General features: G+C 40.8%; 1 protein-coding gene across 1 annotated transcript; it reads right to left on the reverse strand.

Annotated features, from left to right (window-relative positions):
- On the reverse strand, positions 1–27,677 carry corin (corin, serine peptidase). Its single transcript, XM_042401625.1, has 24 exons — positions 26,818–27,677; positions 24,016–24,166; positions 16,971–17,321; positions 15,841–15,952; positions 15,572–15,676; positions 14,356–14,597; positions 14,155–14,268; positions 13,516–13,623; positions 11,106–11,216; positions 10,321–10,443; positions 10,092–10,211; positions 9,711–9,942; positions 9,485–9,627; positions 9,262–9,369; positions 9,022–9,135; positions 8,779–8,889; positions 8,030–8,153; positions 7,784–7,912; positions 6,928–6,977; positions 6,168–6,354; positions 5,571–5,733; positions 5,380–5,488; positions 4,322–4,455; positions 1–3,128 (listed from the first exon to the last, which is right to left on the reverse strand). Exons 1-24 carry the CDS (start codon positions 27,037–27,039, stop codon positions 2,946–2,948), a joined length of 3,546 nt encoding a protein of 1,181 aa, XP_042257559.1. The 5' UTR covers positions 27,040–27,677; the 3' UTR covers positions 1–2,945.
- Between the last annotated feature and the right edge of the window lie 162 nt (positions 27,678–27,839).

Genomic DNA, 27,839 nt, shown 5'->3' on the forward strand with positions numbered 1-27,839 from the left:
TATAGTGTATATTTTTATTGGTGGGACACAAGGTGATACAAACCAAATATTCACTGTTTACACAAAACGTTAGAGGCTACAGTCTGTTCATACAGCATTTAAATCCATATACACTCTTCATCTTCATCAATTTGAAACAGCTAAATCAGGAAGTGACATCAGAAACACGCACACAAGCCAAATCACATACAAACACACAGTCTGTACATGTGACTGTATGTACACACTCGCGCACACACACCAACAGCCCTGTGTAATAAGCATGACATACAAAAAGCTGTAGAAAAATACTCTTAAAAAAACCAAACACACAAAACAACAACAACAACAACCACTTGGAATGTTCTAGATGTCCGTTAGACCTTAGCATGGAGGTACGCCGGCAATTAGTTGGGCAACACAGTTGGACAACTTTCCCAAAAGTTTAACATGTTGACGTCTTTAGTGTGACAGTAATGGTTTTAAAAATAAAGGATTCTTTGACTTTCCAGAGCTCTTATATTCTGTATTTCTTTTGCTTATAGACTCTTATAGACTCTGACAAAGCTAAGGTGTCCAACAAGTGTCACAGAGGAAAATGATCATTTGTGAGCACAAATGAGTAACTAATGCTCTCAAATTACTTGTTTCACACACACACAAATTACAAAGTCTTACTCAAATTTGTGCGCACAAAACAGCAATGTGCAAATAACTACAAATACTGAACACATTCCTTCATAGCAATATCATTAAAGGACCATTTGCCAATTTGCAACCTTCTCTCTAGCTATCTGAGTTAGGGACATAGTGTGAAAGTTGCTGATGCTCTCTGTGTCTCTGGAAAAGTGGGAAAAGGAAGAACTACAGCCTATTTAGCCAGGTAGGTAGCCAGGAGGAGTGATCTAGATGATGCTCAAAAACAAAACTTCAGAAGCTCGCATGCAATGCATCCTGGTATATGTAGGTACTGCCGGCACGGCTTCGTGAGCAGGAAAGCTTTCTCATTCAATATGGCACACAATGAGGAATTTATTGTTTCAATTGACCACATTTACCGTCAACACTGACTGGACATCCACACAAAATGTGGAATTTCTCTTTAAATTATCACATTAACTACATGTTTATGTGATGTTTATACGCTAGTGATGCTACACTGCAATACTGTTAGCTCTGGCTGCTATCAGTTAACTAGCTGTAAGAAAATAAGAAGTTTGAGTTTAAAGCAGTTTTTTATACGTATACTTTGAACTCTGGCTGATGAAAAAGGTTGTGTTATCTTTGACATTTGTTAAACATGTTAAAATGTTATTGACATCTGGTTTTAATTCATGTTCACGAAGTAATAATTTCAGAACATTTATTTATAATTTGTGCACACCGATTAGTGTTTTATTTTTCTGTGACACCTGTCAGGCTCCCTACAAAACAAAATGTCTTTTTGGCTTCTGTACTGAATCCATTTATGACTTAGCTAAACATTAGCAGTTAGCGATACACTTTAAATATGATTTACATTGTCACTGACACCAATCTGACAGCTTTCTGTGCTTGCGGAGCCTACTTGTTACCTTTTTTTTTTTAAAAAAAAAGATATAGTTCATAAATACATAGAAAGAGCTAATGTAGCATACTGCTAACACTGCTTCACGTTCTGGCTAGCAATTATTTGGCAGTTGTTTGCATTAGTGAGTCCACTAGCTAACTTTGGTGATGAGCTAGCTAAAACGGCTTCTTTTAAACTGTGCAGTTTTGACAAAATTGGTTTGTAAATTAATAGCTTACATAGCTCACTGTTAGCATTTGGCTAATATTGTGGATTTACACTGATCAGTTAGCTACATTGGCGATATGCGACAATTATTATTATCAGTTATTTGACTCTACTTAATGTAAGAAAAATTCATAGAAAATAAAATGTAGTTTTAAAACATGACTTTGTCTTGTTGAAGTCTGAAATGTACGGAGCTCCAAAAGACTTATAATAATAATCTTTCAGGACTTCCTTTAATCTTCTTTTAGTCTATTTTGTTGTTTCACATGAGATTTAAAATGTAAATCAAACATGGCCGCTGTGTAAATTAAGCTCACTGAAAGTTGCCCAAAAGTTGCCAGTGTGTTTAGAAGCAAAAAAATCATCTCTCTCGCTCTTGTTATCTCTCTCTCACACATACAACAGCTTACACACACGTACAGTAAAACATTGTACAGGTAACAAGGTTGTTTTTTTACTGCTAAGTTTAAGTACAGGCACTATAGAGTGAAGCATTGTGGGAAGTTCAGTGCTCAGCTGGTCTGTTTTAGCTAGCAGCTTGTAGGACTTGAGTGCTGAGATGACTGAACATTGTGACGATGTTTTCACGTTAACATTTTCAGCGCTCAGCTGAGAAAGCAGATATTTAAATAATGTTTGTGTTCAGGGCTCAGATCTTTAGTGTATCCATACAACAATAAATTGAAGCCCTGCTCAGGATAAAATCGTATAAATCTAAAGATGAAGAACATCAGAAAAGTGGCTTTTGTGGCTGGATAGTTTTTCCTCTGAGTTACTGCTGCCACTGAGCTACAAATAAAATAAGAATATTACTTTTCAAATAAGGAACAAGTCATATTTTTCTTAGCAACAAACCCTACACTGTTGTAATAATAATAATAATAATAATACCAATAATGATAATAATAATAATTTAGTGTTAAGTGAATGTTTAATCGTATTAATGTGAAGTCTACTTGTCGACAATGACAGCTCTGCTAGCTGACTAGTTAGCATTTGTTCTACTAGTTTACACTACTGCTCACACAGCAGTTAGCATCTGAAGGCTATCAGTATAGATATAGGCACAGGTAGAGGAACTGAAGGTGTGTGTGAGTGTGTGTGGATGATGGTGACATCACTTCCTCCTGGAATGCTGAAGACAGGAAGCTGGCAGGAAGTGCTGCATGTATGTGTGTGTGTGTGCGTGTCAGTCGTTTAGGTATGTGTGAATGTAGATCTGTTGTTGGATCCAGGGGGTGAAGTGCGTCACGTTGCTGTACACGCCAGGTCCGAGCACTTTACTGAAGCACACGCTGCCCCACGACGTCAGGCCGAACAACGTCCAGTGACCGCTCTCCTCCTCACACACGAGCGGACCGCCACTGTCGCCCTGAACAAACACACACAATTATTACACATGCAATGATAGAAATGTTTTATGAAGACTGATACTGGTGATTCTGACTGAAAAAGCTTATTAAATTATTACATCTGATTAAATCTCAACTGTGTCTTCAACTTTACAAACTCACTGAATTTTATATTCAATGCTAGTAAAGATCCCAAAGTTTCCAAAGATACCAAATCTGTCAGGCAGAATTTTGGGAAAATGTGTCTCAGATGAAGCACAACATAGACAAAACATTTCCATTTGATTAAATTGTGCAAAAAAACCATTTCATTCAGTGTAAAAACAAATAGTTGTATAAAAAAAAAGAGTTGTAATTGTAAAAAATTGCAATCAACAGTATCGTAAACAAAAACCAATCATCTAATCAGAACTTTAATGGATCACGGACCAGATTTAAAGTTTAGTGAAGCTCCCATTTCAAGGTTCACAACAGGTTTTAAGTGAACTAAAGAGACTTTAATCTGGAGAAGACCTGGTGGTCTGTGATACAGGATGGTGTCGTCAGCGAAAAAAATTATATTAAAGTTAGAAAAGAAAGATTCATGTACTGAGTAAACAGTAGGGGATCCAATATTGAGCCTTGTACACCTTTATCAACATTTTAGAGGTTTGACTTCATGAGTTTAACAAGACCAACAAAAGTCTACAGTCCTGCTAGCACCCCCTAGAGGCTGCAGTGTTTATTACAGTATAATATTAATATATTAATATAATATTAAAGTACAATATTTAATTATTAATATTGGATGGACTGAGCTTTCGGGCCTGACGGTTCAAGTTAAATTTCAGACTTTTTAAAGACCTTTTTAAAACCACATATGACCTACAATTATTTATTATACATACATTTGTACAGTACTTCCCAGTTTTAACTACATAATTAACTACATATAAATTAAAAGTTACTGATGTTACTGTCTATGACAGGAAGAAAAAATATTTAAGACATTTGAACATGTAATTTAAAACTTTTTAATTCCTTCTAAGACATTTTTGAGGGACTTTTAAAAAAACCCTGCATGAGGTTGACATATTTTCTTTTTACTGAAATGTCTCCACAACTATTGGATGGACTGATGTGATATTTGGTTCATGTTCCCCAAAAGATGGATTTTAAAAACTCTGACTTTTTAAACCATTATCTGGTGAAATGTTATTAGTGCAGCTGTTACCATGCAGGAGTCGACGGTTCCAGCATCGTAACCGGCACAAAGCATCCTGGGAGTGATGGTCTTCATGTCAAAGTAAGACTGACACTGAGACAGTGAGATGATCCGAACCTCTCCTTCCTGCAGCTTAAAGGGCACTGCACACACAAACACAGACACACAGGAATCAGTCAGTTTATCAATATGTTCTCACACTGTGTTGAAGGACAACAACAGGTTTCTCGCTGTGTTCTCATAACCAAAATGTTTAATTCTCCATGGATCACCCTCTATACAGCCTGGCAGCACTGCATCTAATATGAGGAGATTCAGTTCCTGTTAGTATGATTTTTATCTGACCCTATGTATGTTATTGACTTTGAGTGTTGGACATGTGACATAAACATTTCAGAGTCTGCATGTCACCTTAGGTAACATGGTATGGCCCTTCGGGGGGACCTTAGAAATACAAACAATGGATCCATGGTCAAGTTTGGAACTGATGTTCCAGATGTGGTATGTTGTGACACATAATATGTTGTGAGGTAGCTGGCAATTACATGATGGATGGCTCCCAACTGACCTAGTGCCCATGGAAAACCTATGTTATTCATGTGATAAGATACAGATGTGTAACCCTATATAAGTTGTGCACCGACAGTGGTACGTTGCCCAGACCATCTTGGTACATGGACTGGACCCGATGGCCATCGTCTAATAAAAGTCTACAAAATAAGAACTTCGTCAGCTCTTCCTTTGAACGATATCATCACACATCCTTCCTTTCAGTTCCTTAATTCCAAAAATACTGAGAAAGTCTGTCCATACTGATTCTACATGAGCAGACCCAGGAGGGAATATTCTTGCATTTTAAACTTTCGACTGATTGATGTATCTGCTGCCACCCAATGGATAAACAGTGACATCACACAGGCTGCAGGAAGCTGAAGATCCCACCGCTTAGATTTTGTTTGTTCACATTTCTTCAAGGTTAACTTCTGAAAACATGGGAAAATATTAATCTTTTAAAGAAACAAGTCACATATTAGCTGACTAGTTGTCTTGTGAGTGTGTGCACTTACTCCGGTTGCCCATGTGACCCCAGCCTGTGATGTAACAGTAGGAGTCAGGAGAAGGAAGCTGGCCGAGTTGAGGCAGACACACCGGTCTGACGAACGGCGTCTCCTCCACCTGCAAACGCCACAAAATATCTGATCAATACTGGCCTTCCGCCGCTGATAATCAATACCCTCCTGTACCAGTACTCGCTCACCTCAGAGTCCAGCTGCACCACGCTGATGTCGTAGTCGACCACCGCCCGGTTGTAGCGCGGGTGTACGATGATGGAGCGCACCCCGCGGCTCTGACTGTGAACACCTGGATGGTCGAGGTTATTCAAACCCAACACGACCTTCCACAGGTCTGCGCTCTCCCTCCTGTTAGACACGAAACCTCAGAGTTTATACTATTAAAGTCATCGTTTAGTTCATTAACACTCTGTGACACGGAAAACCACTACTGTTACTGCAATACTTTAACTACATCAAGCTCATAATACTTATGTACTGTTACTGCAATACTTTAACTACATCAAGCTCATAATACTTATGTACTTTTACTGCAATACTTTAACTACATCAAGCTCATAATACTTATGTACTTTTACTGCAATACTTAAACTACATCAAGCTCATAATACTTATGTACTTTTACTGCAATACTTTAACTACATCAAGCTCATAATACTTAATGTACTTTTACTCCAATACTTTACTACATCAAGGCCATAATACTTAGTATTTGTACATTGCTATATTGGTACTTTTACTGCAGTAAAGGATGTGAATACTTCATCCACCACTGTCCTCACCCCTCGAAGCAGTGCGCGACAGTCAGAGCCCATCTCCCGGCGATGAGGACGCAGCCACAAACGTGTCCGCTCTGACCGCTCTGCAGGGAGCACTGCCATGGCCACGCCCCCCGTCGTGACACCCGCCCTCCCAGAATCCTCTTCTTCCTGTGAGGGACCGTACCCACCGTCGGACGCAGACCGCAGTCTGTCAGAGAGAGAAGAAGAAGAGTCCTCTTAATGTGCTTCTACAACTACTGTACGGCTGCAACTCACTATTATTTTCATTCTCGATTAATCGATTAATTGTTTGCTCTATAAAATGTGACAACCCAAAGATATTCGGTTTACTGTCAACAGATTTTAGAAGCTGGAATCAGAGAATTTTCTTTAAAAATGACTCAAAATGATTAATCAATTATCAAGATAGTTGGCGATTAATTAATAGTTGGCAACTAATTGATGAATCAACTAATTGTTGCAGCTCTCACCCACTGTTAATCATTGATCACAGATTAGTAATAAACCAATTGCATTTTGTTGGTGTTTAATCTGTGTTATCCATCATAACAGGGTAATAGACATATGTAGGATTTTTCTGGTAATTTGGCGCCATCTAGTGGTGACAAGAGTAACAGCAAAATAATGTGGAAGAGGCTGAAGAGATTTCATAGATAATAGTTTTAATGGGTTTAAATCATCAGAGGAAGCTGCAGTCAGAGTTCTGAAGAAAACATTAAAAGAGAAAACTTTAAAAAGGTGAATGAGAGGAGAAGTTTACCTTCTCTGGTGCACAGGACTGATACTCTCCTCCTGGAGTGACACGCGTGACTGCAGAACACACAAAAAGATCCGTTAAACAATCCTGATTTGTCAAATAATATGTTGAACTAAACTGAATCGTTTATCTGGTTTATTTTGTCAACCCATGCTGAGCAACATGTGAAGAACATTTTGCAAACATGTGTCACACTGAAGATAAATTTGGGAGTCCTGCAGGACTCTCGCATGATGTGTGGGATTCAGGTGTGGCCAAGAGGGTCCAACTCAGGCAGACCAGATCTGCGAGCCAATAGGAAAAGAGTAGGGGCTCCAGAATTACTTCCTTTACTGGGCCAGCATTCAAGACTTGTTTCTGTCAGGTAGAAAACTAGCTTAATACTACTAATAATGTAGCATGTTAGCTGTGAAATAAACACCCTGCTAAATTAAAATCAAACCTGGTTGATGTTATATAAAGTTCAGATGATGGAGAAACTAACATTTATGTGAAACAGATTAATATATGTTAACATAATAAATCCACATGAATGAAACTTAAAACAAACCTCTTGTGTTGTCAGTGACAGTGTTTGATTTTAATGACTTATATACTTAAACTCATACTGCCATCAAAACATAAACATCGAACAAAGACATTAAAAAACATGTTTTCTAGTATTTGTTTTCCACATCTTGCTAATGTTAAAATGCTAATGTTTGCAAACTTTCAGCCTGATTCTAGGTTTTGTTTTAATAGTTTAATAACGGTTCTAAATGGTTCTAGTGAGGTTCTTCTGTAGAGGTTCTTCAGTATAAACTATGATACCCTCAAATCTGCCATCAGACCTGCAGGTACAACTATTCCTACATGTTACCTTCTCTTCTCCAGTCGCGCCTGTAGAGCAGATCCGTTCCTCAGGTTCCACTCAGGATGGACGTGTAACCAACGGCGACGGCCCGGGACACCAGGCTGGTCGGGTACCATGGAAACAGAGGAGGGAACCCTGAAGAGAGGAAGACATTGTAGTTAGTCTGTCATACTGTTTTACAGTTTTACATCATCGGGTTTGACCTGTGTGAGTGGTGTGTGTGTGTGTGTGTGTGTGTGTTACTGACCTTACCCTAGGCCCAGCTGGTCGCAGGTCAGTTTGCTCAGCTCGTGGTTCCACTCGTCCGCACAGACCTGATACTCCGCTGCCGTCCTGAACACCGTCAATACAGAACCCGATCGATCGGACAGAGACACTGCAGAGACATTTATTATTAATATTATTATTATTATTATATTATATATAACAACAACATGTTACAGAGCATTTCTTGATGTTTATATAGTGTTAATAAATATAGAAAATGTTGTTATGAGATGAAAACGGGAAATAATTTCATTATGAAATCTCTTCTCTAATGACCTGGTTTAACTTTATTGCAAATGTTTTGGATTCAAGAAACTTTATTGTCATGTAGTAACAGAAATTCATCTTTGACACGACCCAATCAAAGACAAAGGTAGATACACGTAATAATAACAAAGTAGAAACAGTGACAGTAAAATAAGTCATGAAGCTGTTAGAAGACAGTTCAGGTGTGAAGGACTGATCATGAGCCTGAAGCATGCAGGGTAAACCAGTACTGGTGCTGACGTTTTGCAGAAAAAGGCCACAAAATGTTAAAATACATCATACAGATAAAGTAACGAGCCTATTTAGTGATATTTAATTAACAGCACAGGAACAGAAAATAACTCAAAACATATGATAGAATAAATTCATAATGACTGTCTCTTTTTTTTTTAAAAAGCAAGACGGTAAAAATGTGAAATATAGTATTAATGTATATGATCATAGACAGAGACGTTTGTGTGTCGTACCACAGTTCCACTCATCAGAGCTGTCTGAACAATGCTTCTTCCCGTCGCACCACAGAGTCCGATGAACACACTGATGGTTGTTACAGGACAGCTCGTTATCTCTGCACACGGCTGAGGAAATATAGGAAAACAATAATAACATGAACAACAAACACGTCTCTCTGTGCACCACTGAAGAAGTATGCAATGATCAGATATAACATGAATGTAAAGTGTTGATATTGTCTGTAGTGACAAACTCACAGCAGTTGGCCTCGTCCACCAGCAGGGGGCAGTCTGGGAATCCATCACAGATCATACTGGATTTAATACACACTTTACTGCCAGGACACTCCCACAGAGCGCGCTCAGAACAGCCTGACGGCGAGAAGAGAGGCGGCATCATTAACACAATCCTGAACGTGGTACTTTTACTACTACAGGATGTTTAAGAGGATGTTTAACGTGTGTGTGTGTGTGTGTGTGTGTGTGTGTGTGTCTCACCACAGTTGTCCTCGTCGCTGTGGTCGTCACAGTCCAGGTGTCCGTCGCAGCGTTTGGTTGCCAGGACGCAGCGACCCGACCGGCACTTGAAGTGACTGGGGGAGCACTCTGTTGTCACGGCGACGCATCAAAAACAACAACGACAACAAAAAATTTAAAAATTTGACAGAAGACAATAAAGTTTTCTTGCTGTTTTAAACACACACACACACACACACAGTACCGTCCACTCCGGCCTCCGGCAGCAGGCAGGTTGTGTTTCCTCCCTCCTCTGGAAACTGACTACAGTCCGAGTCCTCGGGCCACTGCAATCCCACAATGCCGAGCACCGACTCACACTTCTCCTTCGCAGTACGACACAACGACCTGCAGGGTGAGAGACATTACGACAGAATGAGAGAGAGAGAGAGACAAACTGACCGAAAAGATCGACCGACTGACCCACCCACCTGCAGGGCGGGACCTTCTGCAGGCTGACCGGGTCACACTTGGGGACCAGCAGCGTGCAGGCGTAGAACATGAGGTACTGGTAGCAGCCGGTCTGGACCAAGGCGGGGAACAGCGAGGACTCCCAGGACACGGAGCTCTCTCTCTGGGACAGGTGGCCCAGGTAGTTGGGGTAGCTGGTCAGGTTGTAGGGCAGGTTCATACACAGCTCCAGGCTGATGGGCTCACAGCGAGCTGGGACACAGAGAGGCAGAGTCAGGACCAGATCCTCCAGCAGAGTTACACAAAAGGGTTTAAATAACACCGATAAAGCCGAGCAGATTGAGCAGGAAATGTGCTGAACGTGTTGAAATATGAAAGCAAAAAAACTCGTGTGAACTCACAGCAGCTGTTGTTGTTGTTGTTGTTGTTTCGGGGGTCACAGGTGGCGCTGCCTCCCCCACACTGTGAGGGACAGGAAGTGGAGATACAGCTGGGCTGACCGGGAACACACACACCCTGAGCTGGAAAACACACACACACACACACACATACACACATATATATATATATGAGGACATATAAGAATGAGAGACAGGCAGGTGATAGGTGTGTAGCGGACAGATGTCTCACTCTGCTCTCGGCTGCAGTGCTCCTCATCGCTGCCGTCTTTACAGTCGTCCTCTCCGTCGCAACGAAACGCAGAAGGAATACACTGACCGTTCCTGCACTCCAACAGACCCTGACTCTTACAGGCTGCACACACACACACACACACACACACACACACACACACATTTAATGTTAAAAAACAGTCATCAGAGATGTGATTCAGCTCTGTCACAGTTAGTCACGTCTGACTCAGAGGTGGGAACAGATGACACACGAGTCAAACTCATCTGATAAACTTGACTTTAGTTTTAATTAATTATAAAACGTTTATAATCTTCAGTCTTGCTCCTCTCATTAAACACAGTTTTAGTGTTTTTCAGAAGATTAGAAACACGTCTGCAGCTCATTTCTGCTCCACATATGAACAGATACTTTACTGATTTTAAAGGAAAATGAACAAAAAAAACATTAATTTTATAATAATTGTCAGTAAATATTAACATTTATATACAATCACAGGTGAATTTCAGGCTTCAGGAACGTAAAAATAAACCTGACGTCACTTCATCGTGACAAATCTTTAGTTGGATGTTAGAGTATAACAACTGTACGGTGGCCCTGGAGGCTCAACACACTGCTAATTAAGACAAATAGTCTTCTGTTGTGTTGAAACTCTGGACGTTAAATCATTTAATAACATGAATGAACCCACATCTTCAATCTAACACTTTAGTTTATTAAACCGTTAAATATCAAAGTTACTGTTTCTGTTTCAGAGCCGACAGCTGGTTTCCACGGTTACTCACAGCAGTTGAGCTCGTCACTCTTGTCCAGACAGTCGTGGTCTCCGTCACAGAGCCAGTCTCTGGACACACAGCGACCGTCGCCGCAGCGATGCTCACGAGTCAGATTACACACTGAGAACACACACGGTTGACATGTTAGCGAACAGTTGTTTATTTCCACATCCAGCAGTTACGGAGCAACATTATGATTCATGTGGAGTCGTGTTTCTGTCCACCTGGTGAATGTAAGTCCAATATTCACTCTCTTTTAGCTCTGTTTTTGTTCTCCACCAGCTCCTGAGGGAAATATCTGGCTCTTTAGCTGCTAAATGCTCCACTATGTTCACCAGCTAGGCTAACTGTGTCTGTTTGGTGCTGAGCAGGTAGTGAACAGTGAGACGCTGAGAGTGAACCAGAACAGTAAAGTTGCAGCCGGACAGATAAACAATGAGCTGAAACTCACTATAAAGCTCCGTAAAGCCGAGAGGAGCTGCAGAGTCTCTGATAATTCTCTGTAGGTTCATCACTACAAACCACAACCAACACATTACACACTGACACATCAGACTGAGTTATAGAAACATTAGAGATGCTTTCAAGTCCTTCATATCTGTTTTGTATCAAACAGAACCAAACAAAAAGTAAAAAATGCAAAAATCACATCTGAGAAGCTGAAACCAGAGAAAAATTTCTTTTTCTTTAAGAACATGACAAACGATTAATTGATAATTAAAACTACTGCAGATTGATTCCTCAGTTTCTTACTAAACCTTTCAAACTAATAACTAACAGCCTGGAAACACAGCGACACAGCTGAGAACACCTACACTCAACAAACAACCTTTTAGTCGGTTACACTTCAAACCTTTAACTTGTTTTCAATCAGATTCACAGAAACAAACACAAACCATGAAATTAATAATAAATAAATAATAACATTAACAAACACACACAGAGAAGCAACCAGGACTCTAACCCCTAACCCCAAACCCTAACCCAAACCCCTAACCCCAAACCCTAACCCTAACCCAAATCCCTAACCCTAACCCCAAACCCTAACCCCTAACCCCAAACCATAACCCTAACCCCTAACCCCAAACCCTAACCCAAACCCTAACCCCTAACCCCAAACCCTAACCCCTAACCCTAACCCCAAACCCCTAACCCCTAACCCTAACCCCAAACTCTAACCCCAAACCCCAAACCCCTAACCCTAACCCCAAACCCTAACCCCAAACTCTAACCCCTAACCCCAAACCCTAACCCCAAACCCTAACCCTAACCCCAAACCCTAAACCATAACCCTAAACCATAACCCCAAACTCTAACCCCTAACCCTAACCCCAAACCCTAACCCCAAACCCTAAACCATAACCCTAAACCATAACCCCAAACCATAACCCTTAACCGTAACCCCAAACCATAACCCTAAACCATAACCCCAAACCATAACCCTAACCCCAAACCCTAACCCCAAACCATAACCCTAAACCATAACCCTTAACCGTAACCCCTAACCCTAACCCCAAACCCTAACCCCAAACCCTAAACCATAACCCCTAACCCTAACCCCAAACCATAACCCCTAACCCTAAACCATAACCCTAAACCATAACCCTTAACCGTAACCCCAAACCCTAACCCTAACCCTAACCGTAACCCCAAACCCTAACCCTAACCCTAACCCCAAACCCTAACCCTAACCGTAACCCTAACCACATTCATTACACATCTAAAGACAAACCTCGTCTCTAATAATAATAATAACAACAATAACAATATTAATAATTGTACTTTTGTACTTATTTGCCAGTCTGTCCTGATGAACCTGCACGTCTCTCTGTATCAAAGTGATTGATGTATTGTATTGTATCTGTGCTTTAACGTCTCACTTAGTTTCTGATGATAATTTGTGTTTTTGACACATTTTTTTGTGTCTTTGTGTTTGAATAAGTTCCTGACAAAGTAGAATAATGTACTAACAAACTAAAAAAGACATTAATATTCTCTTTTCATCATTGCTCTGCCTGCTTATAAATGATCTCAGTAGCTTTGTGATTTAAATATTTTCTTTTACAGTGACTTTGTAACATCTGACAGCGACGTTTATTAACGACATTCTAATTGATAATTGAAACACTGATATGCATTGAGTGAAGCTGTGAGAGATATTTAATGTTAATGTGCTGCTGCTGAGTTTAACATGCGTGTGTGTGTGTGTGTGTGTGTGTGTGTGTGTGTGTGTGTGTGTTGGCAGCTGGACAGCTGGTGGAGTCCCTCGCTCACATTTCCTCTGCTGATCCCTCAGTTGATCCCGAGCTTCCAAACTGCGTCACTAAACGTGTGTGTGTGTTGCTGTGTGTACGTGTGTGTGTGTGTGTGTGTGTGTGTGTGTGTGTGTGTGTGTGTGTGTGTGTGTGTGTCGTCTCACCACAGTTGAGTTCGTCGCTCAGGTCTCCGCAGTCGTCGTATCCGTCACAAACGCGAGCAGGAGTGACACATCGACCGGTGTTGCAGCGAAACTCTGCGTCTGTGCAGACTGAAGACAGAAGTTCATAGTTTTACTTTTCTCTTCTTCTGTTGTTTCCTTTTGATGTCTTTCATCATTTTATATCACCATGGCGACCCTGAAGGCAGCGACATTTGGCTTCTTCGAGCTCAAGTTCCAATCAGAGAATTTAATAAAATGAGAGAAATCATGTCTCACTTTGTCACTTTTTTGTTTTGTCTTTTTTTGTTTTTTTTCTCTTTCATCCCTCGTTCCGCCTCCATCTCGTCGTGTCTCGTGTTGTGTTTGTGTGAGACGTTTATGGCGGGAAACGTCGTCGTCGTGTGAAGAGAGGACAGACAGGACGTTCTTACATTCCTGAGCTTTCAGCCAGTAGTCTCCTCATATCGTCATGACGACCACCTCGCCGTCTCACACAAACCACATCCGGAACTTCTGTCCAATCAATCACCTCCGAACACATCACCACGACAACGGGCGAAAAAACTCCCCCTGCTATTTACATAGACGACAATAGAGTGTGTGTGTGTGTGTGAGTGTGTGTGTGTGTGTGTGTCTTACCGCAGTGTGTCTCGTCACTCCAGTCGTCACAGTCGTTGTAGCCGTTACACACCAGTTTCTGAGGGACGCAAATGCCCGTCGTGCACAGGAAGTAATCCTTCCCGCCGCACACAGCTGCCGACCAATCAGAGAGAGGAGGGCAGTGATGTCATGAGCCGTCAGATTAGAGTTTAAAGTTTCAGCGTGAGTGCGTTTACTCACAAGGTTTGCCTTTGATCTGTCTCGGCGTGTAACAGGCAGGTGGGGCGGGGCCGGCCGTTGCCGTGGGTGACAGTGATGATGACGGTGGCGGTGGCGGCGGCAGCGATGGCGACACAAAGGTGACGTTGCTGAACTGCGAGCAGCGCAGGAAGTCGGGCCAGGAGGCGTTGAACATCTGGAGGACGGGCTCGCAGCCTTCCCTCGCCGCCTCGCAGAATGACGCACAAGGCAGCACGACCCGCCTGAACACACACACACACACACACACACACACACACACACACACACACACACGTCTGTGAACACATTCTTGGTAGCAGCAATAAAACACTGATTCCCATAATCCTCCTGTCAGAGGTCAGAGGTCGTAAAGAGTTGAAGCCACTGACACTCAACACGTGTGTGTGTTCAAATTTCAGTGTGTGAGGGTGATATTCCCGGACACACACACACACACACACACACACACACACACACACACACACACTTGCTGTCTCACTTACAGTCTGAACAGCTGAGCTTCATGTGGAGCAACAGATGTATGTGTGTGTGTCTGTCTGTGTGTGTGTCTGTCTGTGTGTGTGTCTGTCTGTGTGTGTGTCTGTCTGTGTGTGTGTGTGTCTGTGTGTGTGTGTGTGTGTGTGTGTGTCTTTTTCAAACAGTTTTTAAACCATCCCTTTGAAATGACTTCATTTCCCAGAATGCTTTTCACCAGTAGTGCAACATGCAGTGAGCAGCATGTTACTGTTGTAGCTGCTGGAGGTGGAGCTAGTTTACACTACTTTATATACAGTTAGCTAGTTTAGTCCAGTGGTTCCCAACCTAGGGGTCGGGCCCCTCCAAAGGGTCAGCAGATAAATCTGAGGGGTGGTGAGATGATTAATGGGAGAGGAAAGAAGAAAAAACAAAGTTCTGATACACAAATCTGTTTTCAGTTTTTGGACTTTTTCTCTAATCTTTGATTTTGGCTGAAATATTGGATCATTTGAACATTTATTGAAATGAAAGCATGTGAGAAGTTTAGAGGGAAAAATCACTATTTGGTGGAGCTGTTAACAACTCATAGACATGTGAAATGTGACCCCGACTACACACTGCTTTTTGTAAGACGTCAAAAGACAAAAAGGTTGGAAACCACTGGTTTCATCTTTAACAATGTGTTGTATTTTAAAAGCTTGTTATATTATCCATCGTGTCAAATCTTCATCTGTATTACCTGTTGTGCACGCTGTCGGCGGCGATACACTCGGGCAGCGCCAGCGAGCAGCCGAAGAGCATGATGTGTCTGTAGCAGGACAGTCTGCTGAGGTAGCTGAAGAACCTGCAAAACACACACACACACACACACACACACATACACACGCACACGCACACGCACACGCACACACACGCACACGCACACACACACACACACACACACACAGGTGTCAGGGTTCCCTCCACCTCCACTGGTGGATTTAAAGGTGAGTCTTCGGATGCGGTTACCTTAACAACATGTCGACCTCTGAGCTCTTCACCACGGCGACGGAGGAGGACAGCCATGTTTGGTTGTAGGGCAACATGTGACACTGCGGCTCGATGATCGGCTGACACTGACCTGCAGACACGGAGCAGGATGACTTATAGACATTCACTTTATTTTATTCTAATCTAAATTGGATTTTATGACAATCTATTTTATTATCATTATAGCTTTTAAATATATTTGTTTTATTTTGTTACATTTTCATAATTTTTATTTCTTGTGTTCATTAGTTTCAGATTGTTTTGACTGTTTATTCTCTACATTTGTGCTGTACAAATAAAGTTTGATTGATCGATTGAATGAGCATCCTAATACAACAGACTGAAGGCCCTAACGAGCTAGCATAGACTGCATCTGGAGGTTAAACGTTCAGTTAGTCTGGTGACTGGCCAGCGTCCAATCAGAGGACAGGACGACAGCCTGACGCTCATCAGCATTCACCTCGACTAGACGTGAATACAGAGAGAGAGAGACAGAGACGAGGAGAATTTTAAAATAGAAACTGAAAGAACGATTTATCATTAGAAACACACACACACACACACACACACACTATCAGGTCAGTAGAGGAGAATAGAGGACAGTAGATCTGAATTCAGCTCAGAGGCTCATCACTGTTTCTGTCTGTGATTACACACACACACACACACACACTTATCTATCTTAGTGAGGACATTCGTTAACATAACACATTCTGGTCCCTCACCTTAACCTGAGCTACATGCCGAACCTGAAACTGAACCTAAACCCAAGTCTAACCTGGACCCTTAAAACCAAGTCTGGATCCTCAAACAGCTTCAGGTCGAGGTGTGTCGGGTAGCAAGGACCGGCCGAATGTCCTCACTTTCCTAAAACGTCCTAGTTTTCCAGGTATATCCGCAGGAATCCACTCGTCCAGTAATGGACACTGACAAGATTTCAGAAAAGAACATAACAATAAAAGGAGGCAGCAGAGGATTGTGGGACTTGTAGTTTTTTTGGGGGGCACTAAAACTCACGTCACACCTCTGATGGTTTCTAAATGTAAAACCACATTTCCCATGAGCCCCTGCTGCCTTCCTTCACTGGAGCTCACGGTCGCCTCGGTTACCTGCGTCAGACCCCGCAGTGGTGCTGGTCGGCCAGGCGGTGCTCAGTGACGTCACAGAGGTCAGCCAATCAGGAGGCTTTGTGGAGGCCTGGGTGGGCGGGGCCTGAGAGGTCGAAGTCGGAGAGACGCTGGCGGAGGTTCCGGCAGTCGTCGCGGCAGGTGTGCTGCTCCCGCCGTGTGTGATGTCACCGCCGTCACTGCGGTTTCGGTAGGAGGCGGTGGTGGTGGCGTTCTCCGTCTCGGAGGATAGGGAGGGAGTTGTGCTGTTGTCATGGTAACCAGGACTGCTGTCAGAGATGGGCTCGGGGGAGGGGAGGGGGCTGGAGTCCAAGAGGCTGCTGCCAAATATACCTGCAGAGAAACACGCAGGTGACAACAGGACGAACTTTGTAAAAACTTTAAACAGATTAAGTTTGATTTTAACCCGAATAACTTAAGAATCGGCCCGATCAGCTGTTGTTTGACGTGTCGTTTGAGTTAGCTAACGATGCTAACGCTACCATTAGATATCATATATCGTCCTGCAGACATCTGTGGCAACATGTTTCTGTTTTTCTTCTTACTTTCTGTCTGTCTGAAGACATCGTTGAAGACGCCGCCATCTTGTTTGAATGAGCTTTATTGGAAAATGACCGAAGGTTTCATGCTTATGTTTTTTATTCTTATTTATTAGTTTATTTGTCAGTGATGATGCAAAATAAACATTGTAACAGGTTAAAGTAACATATTGCGACTCCTGTCCCCGGTTGGGCTTTTCTACTTAAAAATAGTCAGAACATATCAGCACCAGAAATACTTCAGTTAAATAGAGCTCATAATAAATAGTGATGCTCAATGTGAGAACCAGGAGATTTGACTGTTTCATGTTCAGTTCATAAAAAGTACTGCACTTAAGAACAGTTCTGAGGTACTTGTGCTTTACTTGAGTATTTCCATGCGATGCTACTTTATACATTTCAGAGGGAAATATTACTTTTTACTCCATAAAGTATTTATTTGACAGTTTTAGTTACTTTCCAGGTGAAGATTCAGCAGAACTTCATTGTACAGTTTAATTAAATAATAAAGTTTTGTTTCTCTGAGGCCGTGCAGTGCAAAAAGATTCACGATTTATTTAATATTTTCTATATTTGTGAACATTTAGACGTAGAGATCCTTTGATGTTTGTGTCAAAAGCCACATTAAATGATTTGATTCAATCTTTTAAACAATAAAACATTTTTTTAAAAACGTTTTAAAGCCTTTGAATGCAGGACTGCTACTTTTACTCTACTTAAAGGTCTCAGTACTTCTTCCACCACTGTGAGTGTTAACAAGACACATGTGCAGTTGAATCACGTCTAATGCAACAACTGCTGAATCACACACACACACACACACACACACACACACACACACACACACACACACACACACACAGCCGGCGTATGTAGGAAAACTCTATGAATAGTGTCAGAGTGATCTAGTTACCATGGTGAACCAGACAGACTGATCTATTTACATTTCATCTGTGTCACACACACACACACACACACACACACACACACATACACACACACACACACACACACACACACACACACACACACACACTCTGAGGATGTCATGTAGTTGTTTTGTTGTTTGTGTATTTTTGGTGAACACGTTGAAACGTGAACGACAACAATCGTGATGCTGACGCGTCTTTACTGACGAATCATCAGCTGCTCTTCATATAAACACACAACATGTCAACAAGATACTAAACACTGTAAATACTGAATATATCCTGAATGTATGACAGAATATACGTATATGACTATATATAGAATATATGAATGAATAAATACTGAATATATCACATATAATGAACATACGACTGATATATATCACATAATGTACACTATACTATATCCTGAACACCTGACTGAATACATTGAATAAGTATACAATACATCCTTATTATAAGACTGAAAGTATCCTTATTGTAACACTAAATATATACAGATTATATCCTAAACACATGTCTGATATGAATATATGTCATAATTTATACAGGACAGATGACAGAACATATACTGAATATATTACTAATGATAAAGGAATATCTATTGAACACATCCTGGTGATAAGACAGAATACATCCTGTATATATACTGAAAATATGACTGAAAATATGACAAAATGTACTGTATACTGGACATATTGACTGAAAATATACTGAATATCTGACTGAACAACATCTGAAGATGTCCAGAGAAAACTGAACATAATAATAAATACATAAAGATTATGAATTAATGCTGAAATAACAAGTGAAAATGTGTGTGAACGCTGGACATCCGATCATTCCCCCAAAAAACTTGTCAAAATGTGTCAAAACTTCACAAAAATTCTACTTTTTGAGTGATTTAACTGTAGTTTTATATTCATGTGCTTCAGTTTCTGATGTGACATTAACACTGTGAAGCTCTTTGAACTCATGTTCAGTCTGCTCTATAAATAAACCCGCCTGTTATATAAAGTCATATTTAATATTGAAACATATACACGGAGCCTCTCCTGTTAAAACATTTAAAACTACGAGATCACTGCAGGAGGCACCAGACACAAGTTTATCCTGACGCTGCTATTTCATTTATCCTCCTATTTTATATTAATATTCATCCTCTGGCCGATATAAACCATCAGACACTTCCTGATTTCGACGGTTTTCGTGTGGCTGCTTATGTTTACACAAATTTTCTTCTTCTAGTATTAAAAAAATGTTGATAATGTTTATTTTTCTTACATAAATACTCCACATTTCTGTGTTTAATTTGCAATTTTCCAACATATTAACACTGATGCATAGTATAATTTAACCAATCACAAAAATGCAACTAACAATTATTCTCATTATCGATCAATCTGCTGATCATTTTCTCGATTAATCAGTTTATCTACAAAATGTCATAAAGTAGTTAAAAATGCGTCTTCAAAGTAGACGATTATTTTCATTATCGATTAATCTGTCAATTATTTTCTAGTTGTTTGGTCTGTAAATTGTCAGAAAATGGTGAAAAATGCCCAAAATGATGCAACAACACAAAGATCTTCAGTTTACTGTCATAAAGGACTAAAAAAAACAGAAAATATTCACATTTAAGAAGCTGCAATCAGAGAATTTAGACATTTTCTTCTCAAAATGACTGAAACAATTAATCTCTCATTAAAATAGATTCATTTTCTGTTGTTATAGTTGCAGCTTCAGGACGAATAAAGTTCTTAAATTTCAAATGAAATCCTGCAGTTCCTCCATTAAAGCTTTGTGAACAGATGGGGGGGGGGGGGTGAAGAGACCATTAGGTGTTTAATGGTGAGAAAAAGACACACAAGCATTTTGTGGCTTTATGGCAGCGAGTGTGTAATGAGTCAAACAGAAAACAGCTGGAGATGAAGAGCAGAAGGAACAAAAGAGGAGCTTCGACCGTCACAAAACAGAAGAGACATGAAAACACAGAATCACACGCTACATTTCATCTGTTTGGAAACAAATGTTTCTTTATTCCTCCAGATGTTCCTCGTTGTTCTGCTTTGAAAAGAAGAAAACAGAAAGATGAAGGGAGCTGAGGTCAAACCAGAGAACGTGAGAAACAGGAAGAGGCTGAAAAGAAGAAGAGAGGAGGATGAGGAAGAGAAAAGAGGAAGAGGAGACGAATGAGGAGAGTAAGGAGAAGAAAGATACAAAAAGATGAGATGAGGAAGAGTTCAAACAGGGTCAGAAGGAAAGAGTGAGAGGAGGAGGAGAAGCAAGAGGAAGAGAAAGAAAGGAGATGAAGAGGAGAAGAGAGGAGGAAAGTAAAGAGACTGAAAAGGAAGAGAAGAAAAAGATAACAGAGTGAAGAAGAGGAGGATAAAAAGAGGACAAAAGAAGGAATGGGAGGAAGGAGGCGAAGGAGAGAGTGATGAAAGGTTCGTCTGTCGGTTTTACTACCTGCGTAAATATTTGAAATTCTTTCAGTCTGAACGTTTGAGGCGTTTATTCTGCTTCTGATTGTCTGAGGGACTCCCCGCTGTCATGGTGACGCACACCCACACACACACACACACACACACACACACACACACACGTATGATGTAATTACCTTGCCTGTGAATTAATTAGAGAATCTGACTGTGTGTCATTTCTCCTCCTACACACTGTCCTCCTTCAGTCTGTTCACCATCCTCCCTCTTCTTCTTCTTCTTCTTCTTCTTCTTCTTCTTCTTCTTCTTCTTCTTCTTCTCTCACATCAACGCTGACCTGATATTTTCTGGGCGTCACTCACATTCACACCGAAGCCCCCTTTCAGACCTGAACCTCGTTACGTAAACGTTCTGTCGACTAACACGAACGTCGGCTTCGTGTCTGAATAAGCAGCTGAGTCACTTTTACGTAAAAGACTGAATGTGACACTGAATGTGTCACAAGATCAAACACACAAAGAGATTAAACATGTCTGATGCCAAACTCCTCAAGATCACTGTAATAAATTTATCACTTAATTATCAGAAAATCTGTTTAAAAACCAGAAAATCACTGCGAATGAGCCAACTTTACTTTGCAGAGGAGATTCCTCTCGTGTGTAAAAAGTATTTTTTCCTCCTGAGTAGCAAAAGTGGGCAAATAAATAAATAAATAAATAAATAAATAACATCTGTTGTTGAACATCTTTTAAATAATTTCATGAGCATAAATGTCAAACATCCTGTTTCAGCTCCTCACAGCTGATTCGCTGCTTTTTCCTGTTTTATATCTGAATATGGACCCATGAAAGAAAGACTAGTTAACACTAGCTAACACTAGCTAACACTAGCTAACATTAGCTAACACTAGCTAACACTAGCTAACACTAGCTAACACTAGCTAACCCTAGCTAACACTAGCTATCCTTTCTTTAGGCCCTTTTACACAGTCTGTTCATGGCGGGAATGTTGCGCCGTTATTCCGCCCCCCCCCCCCTTCTAACAGGGAAAGATGCTTTTATGCCACACGTCACGCCTCTGATTCCTGAACACCGACACGCTAAAATCTAAAATTACACACAGGGCGGCATTACGCCAGCTTTGTTTGATTCAGCCAGCGTAATGATCTCTGTGTAAAAGAGGCTCATAATGCTGCCAAAAAACCCTTTAATCAGCTCAGACTGAATATAATTAAGCATTTATTCACCATTCATAAACACTTTATAGAGGGACTTTAAGTATCACCTCACTCTATTCTATTCTATTATTTTCTATTGTCTCAACTGAGTAACAGAAACAGGAAACATGCTGTTGGTAATAAAGGAAAGTAAGTAAGAAACAACTAACAACTAAATTATATATATATATATATTATATACTACTATACATATTGTGTATGTATAGTAGGGCTGCAACTAATGATTATTTTCATTATCGATTAATCTGATGATTATTTTCTAAGTTAATTGATTAGTTGTTTGGTCTATAAAATGTCAGAAAATGGTGACAAATGTCAATCACTGTTTCCCAAAGCCCAAGATGCAACTTTAAATATCTTATTTTGGCCTGAAAGTCACAAAGACCAAAGATATTCAGTTCACTGTCATTGAGGACCAAAAATACTATTTTTTCAGCCCTAGTTTCTACAGAAACAGTTAAAGCCCGTCTTGAAAAATGAAAACTATCTGTACAATCATTATAGTTCATATCTCCTGATCTCCTGAATGTACTAGTGTGGACGGCAGGCGGCGAAGCCCCACAGAGACTCAGGAAATGATACAGACATGTAAACAACCAAAAACAGCCTCTGTGTGTGTCTGAGCCACACACGGAAATGAAAATGTCATGTCATGATGATCCAGGCCAACGTAATTGCAATATTGTCCCGATAATCATCAAAATATGCTTAAAATGGCACTAAAACACCCTGGAATCACTTTATCTCACAATTTGTTAAGACACAAATATTTTTATTGCATCATAGGACACACATCTTTTCTTTGGGAACAACAAAGAAACTAGGACAGATTAAGACTCTTGCCAACACCCAGCAGGTAATCACAATGAGACAAATAAATCCATTAATTAAAAGTATCTACCTATCAACCTGATATCCCAGCATTCCCATTCTGACCCTTCAGCCATGATGACGAATGACTGGAAAGATGCAGGCGCCCCCTTGTGGCAAATGGCAATTCAAAATAAATCAGGACATCAATAGGACTGTACGTTAGTGAGCTAGACAGCTCACTCATGTGAGGATATTCACGATTATCTCGATAATGGAAATGCACCATGATTAAATCATCTTGAGTGTTTTTATTCCAATATAAGATATCTGTTCACACACTGACAACGTGGGGACCGGTCCCCACAAGGTACCTCTGATGTTCGGGTTTAGACCTGGTTTTAAGTTTAAGGTGTTACGTGACTACACTGTCCTCAGAAGTGACAAAAACAGGTGTGTGTTTGAGCATCCTAAACCTGTTCACACACTGACAATGTGGGGACCGGTCCCCACAAGGTACCTCTGATGTTCGGGTTTAGACCTGGCTTTAAGGTTAAGGTGTTACGTGACTACACTGTCCTCAGAAGTGACAAAAACAGGTGTGTGTTTGAGCATCCTAAACCTGTTCACACACTGACAATGTGGGGACCGGTCCCCACAAGGTACCTCTGATGTTTGGGTTTAGACTTGGTTTTAAGTTTAAGGTGTTACGTGACTACACTGTCCTCAGAAGTGACAAAAACAAGTGTGTTTGAGCATCCTAAATCTGTTCACACACTGACAATGTGGGGACCGGTCCCCACAAGGTACCTCTGATGTTCGGGTTTAGACCTGGTTTTAAGTTTAAAGTGTTACGTGACTTCACTGTCCTCAGAAGTGACAAAAACAAGTGTGTGTATGTGTGTTTGAGCATCCTAAACCTGTTCACACACTGACAATGTGGGGACCGGTCCCCACAAGGTAACCGCTGATGTTCGGGTTTAGACCTGGTTTTAAGTTTAAGGTGTTACGTGACTACACTGTCCTCAGAAGTGACAAAAACAAGTGTGTGTGTGTGATGTTTCCACGTACCTGTGAGGGCCAAGACGAGCAGCAGCAGGCCGGCCAGCAGGCTCACGGTGGGAATCAGGATGTAGAGGAGAAGACGAAGGTGATTGGTTGATCCAAGCTTGTGAGGACACGCCTCCCCGCCCATCCCCGTCTCAGGTCCTCGACCCGGAGTCTGGAGGACACAACGAGATGAGTTTAGATCCATCACACCTGTAACTTCACAAAACAGCTGAGTCCTGTTTATTACATCATCAGCCGCTGCGGTTGGTCTCTGCCAATCAGGGTTGTTTGTTTACAGAAACCGACGGCAGGAAGTAGCTTTCTGATGAGTTTGGTGGACTAACATTAACAGCAGTGTTGACTGAAGGAGAGCTTGAGTTTGGGAAACGCCGCACTGACCCTCTCGGCCCAGTTTGAGCCCCGCCCCCCCCCCCCCCCTCCCTCCCAGGTTATTTTTACCGAGCAGAGGAGGGTGACCAGGGTGTTTCTGTACGCTCACAGTTTCCGTTGGACATGTCCAAGTTATTTTTGAAGCGATATGACGACGAGCCGACACTCGACACCACGCAGCAGCCCACTGCTTTAAGAGCGCTCGCTCTCTCTCTGTCCCTGTTTGTCTGCAGATCCATCTGCCTCCATTCAATTCACTGACTGACTGATTGATTGATTGATTGATTGTCACAACCTCCACTCTGCAGAATGACTCATAAAGACAACACAAAAGAAGTTACTGATGTTTTTATCCTTTTATGGAAATTCTTCTCTGATGCTGCTCTTCCTTTTGTTCGGTGTTTCTTGCTCATAGTAACGATTTGGTTTCACTTCATTATCAAAATATTTTTTCTGAAATTTGTCTTGTTTCAAGGCGTAAACAGTTTCACATAACAAAACACAACCTTTAACCAAACAACAAAACAAATACTACAAACATAAATTACACCAGAGATACTGATTCAATAAGTAGCTGCTGTAATAAATGTTTGTTGTTTGGTGTAATATTTCTATTTGGATTTCATGATTTAAAGCAAATTTTTATTTTATTTATGTAAACTGTAAAAAACAACAACAACAATTAAAACGTCTACATCACACATTAAGGCGTTAAGTTAAAGAATCACTTTATATGGAAGCTGAACGGGGACAAAACATGTCAGCAGTGATATGGTGATTGTTTTTTATTTTTATCTATTTTGACTTTAGACCAGAACAGCTGTCTGAAAATCCTCAAATTCACATATTTTTACTTCTGTTTCACACAGACTGTTACTAAGTCTACAACTAATCACAGCTTTCATTATTGATTAATCTGCAGATTTTCTCCCCATCTAATCATTTAATCATTCGGTCAATAAAATGTCAAAAAATAGTGAAAGACGCCCGAAACGACTTAAAGCCCAACATGTCGTCTTCAGCTCACTATCATACAGGACTAAGTTTATTCTTTTTTGGATTTTTACTTAAAGAAATGATTGAACTGATTGATTACTTATCAAAATTGTTGTGGATTAATTACTGTGTCAATCAACTAATGGACTAATTGTGTCAGCTGTTCTAAGGTTTGATAAAATATAATTTTATCATCACTTTTTACCATCATTCTTGTTGTTATGATTACTAATATTCTATTATATTTATTAATACTTTCTTACTCCTCCTCCTATTCATATTATTATCATCATTAGTAGTAGTAATATATAACTGTATATAATAAAGCTTTTATTGACTGGTTTATTCACCACTGTGTACGGGTACTTTAAGGATCGTCTTGTTATTTTCTATTGTATGAACTTAACAACAGAAACAGGAAACATTGCTGCAACTCAGTCAGTGTTTTATAGTTTAAATCAGATGATAATCCAGATTAACAGCAATCAATGTCAGTTCACACACACGTTTTAGGAACATAAAGGAAATTTGCTGAACCCTGCTTGTGTTCAGAGTGACAAAAAGTTTCTCTTTAACCGTCATAAAGAAGGAATTTAAGATTTAAACATCTTTTTTCCGGAGGATGAAAATCTATTAATGGAACCGTAAGCTTGTTTCCCTCATTTGTTGTTTATTCGAGGTCTGTAAATTATTTTTGCTAATGATTATTGCACGGACTAATCCATTAATCATTTAGCCAAAAAAACATCAAAAATAAAGATAAATGTTCATCTTCAGTTTCTAGAGTTCAAACTGACTCTTCACACTGTTTTACAGACTCAGTTTTCAAAGATATGAATCAAACAAAAGCAGAAAATCCTCAGAAAGTGGAACAACAACACGTCTCATTTAGAGACGAAACTGATTAATGATCAGAAAATTAATCAGCAGCTATTTTTTGGAATCGTTTCAGTCATTTTTCCATGTGAAATTTCACTGATTCCAGCTTCTTAGATGTGACTGTAATGATTTTGTTTGTCATGTATGATAATAAACTGAACATGTTTGGACTTTATGTTGAGGTAAAGGAAATTATGACAGCCTTTTTGTCTTTTTTCCTGACATTTTATAGTCAAAATAAAAATAAAAACAGCAGATTAATCAAAATAATCTGTAGTTGCAGCTCAGCTGGTTTGTTTTATTGCATATAGACTCATTAATTTATCATTAACACCTTTACCAATTCATTTTCTGTCCTTTAACTTCATAACTGAGTGTTTCTGAATTATTTTCCCTCATCACTGAAACCTGAGAGACTAAAGAGAAGAGAGATAAAGGTGAGAAGAGGAGCAGACAGCAGACAGAGACAGAGGACACACACAAGGAGACACCGGCGCTGAAACGAAGGACACACACACAGAAAGGAGCAGACAGGCGGACAGACACACGGAGACTCACCGTCACAGTTCCCGCTCCGCTGAAGGTGACACGCGGGCAGGTCTCCCGCCGCGCGGACAACATGACCTGCAGCTGCCCGCCGCTGAGCGCGAGACCATCCCTCTGTCTGCTGCCCCGCGAGCCGCTTGGCTTCACTACCGAGCACGAGACACGCTGGCTCCGCCCCCCGTGACTCCACCTCTCCCTCTCTCTCCCTCTCTCTCTCTCTCTCTCTCTCTCCATGGTAACCGTCACACACGCACGCACGCACACACGCGCGCACACACACACACACACCGCTCAGGTCGTCTGCACGTGACCGAGTTGGGATTAAACACACACACATTCACAGCCAAGTGCATGCTGGGACATGAGCCTCGTGCTTCCACACAACTTTAAAACAGCTGAGTGTGTTTGAGTTTAACACCTTCTGACGTTTTGTTTGGTCCGTTTAAAGGACGAGTTCATAGTTTTCAAGTCAAATGAACAGTGAAACGAGTTTTTTCTTGTTGTTATTGTTCCTCCTCTTGAAAAACTGAACTGTGGCCAGAAAATTCACAACTTTAAATATTATTTGTGCACCAGGATTATTCATCAGTTGGTTTCACTGCTCACCATCGATATGTCTGCCTTTCCCACCGCAAACACGGAGCCTGTGGTAGATTATTTCTTTCTCAACAGGTGATTCATATAAACATTTGCAGCTCATTCATAGAAAATTTGTAAACCTGTCCTATAAGGCAGTGGTTCTCAAAGTGGGGTCCAGGGACCCCCAGGGGTCCTTGAGGGAGCTCCAGGGGTCCCCAGGAAAAAGGGGAGTAATTTATTTTGACTATAATTCCATCACAAGTAACACAGTGACTGAATGTGTGAATGTTTTGTTCATGAGTTTCATACACTTTCTGTAATAAAGCATCTAAAGGCAAAAATCTTATCAGTCGGGTTTGTGTCAGCGTTTGTGTGAAAGCTGATGATAGAAACGAGGTGACGTCTTTGGTCGTCAGTCGTGTGGTATCGTGTAAAAAAACAGCAGAAACGCTGAA

This window comes from Thunnus maccoyii, chromosome 22, assembly GCF_910596095.1.
Source record: "Thunnus maccoyii chromosome 22, fThuMac1.1, whole genome shotgun sequence".
Lineage (NCBI taxonomy): Eukaryota > Metazoa > Chordata > Actinopteri > Scombriformes > Scombridae > Thunnus > Thunnus maccoyii.

Coding starts and splice junctions, on each gene's coding strand:
- corin (XM_042401625.1), bottom strand. CDS start 27,039: ATGGAGAGAGAGAGAGAGAGAGAGAGAGGGAGAGAGAGGGAGAGGTGG. Junction 13,624..14,154: donor GAGTGACGAGACACACTGCG/GTAAGACACACA, acceptor TTCTGTCTTCAG/TCTGCACAGACGCAGAGTTT. Junction 9,628..9,710: donor CAGAAGGTCCCGCCCTGCAG/GTGGGTGGGTCA, acceptor CTCACCCTGCAG/GTCGTTGTGTCGTACTGCGA.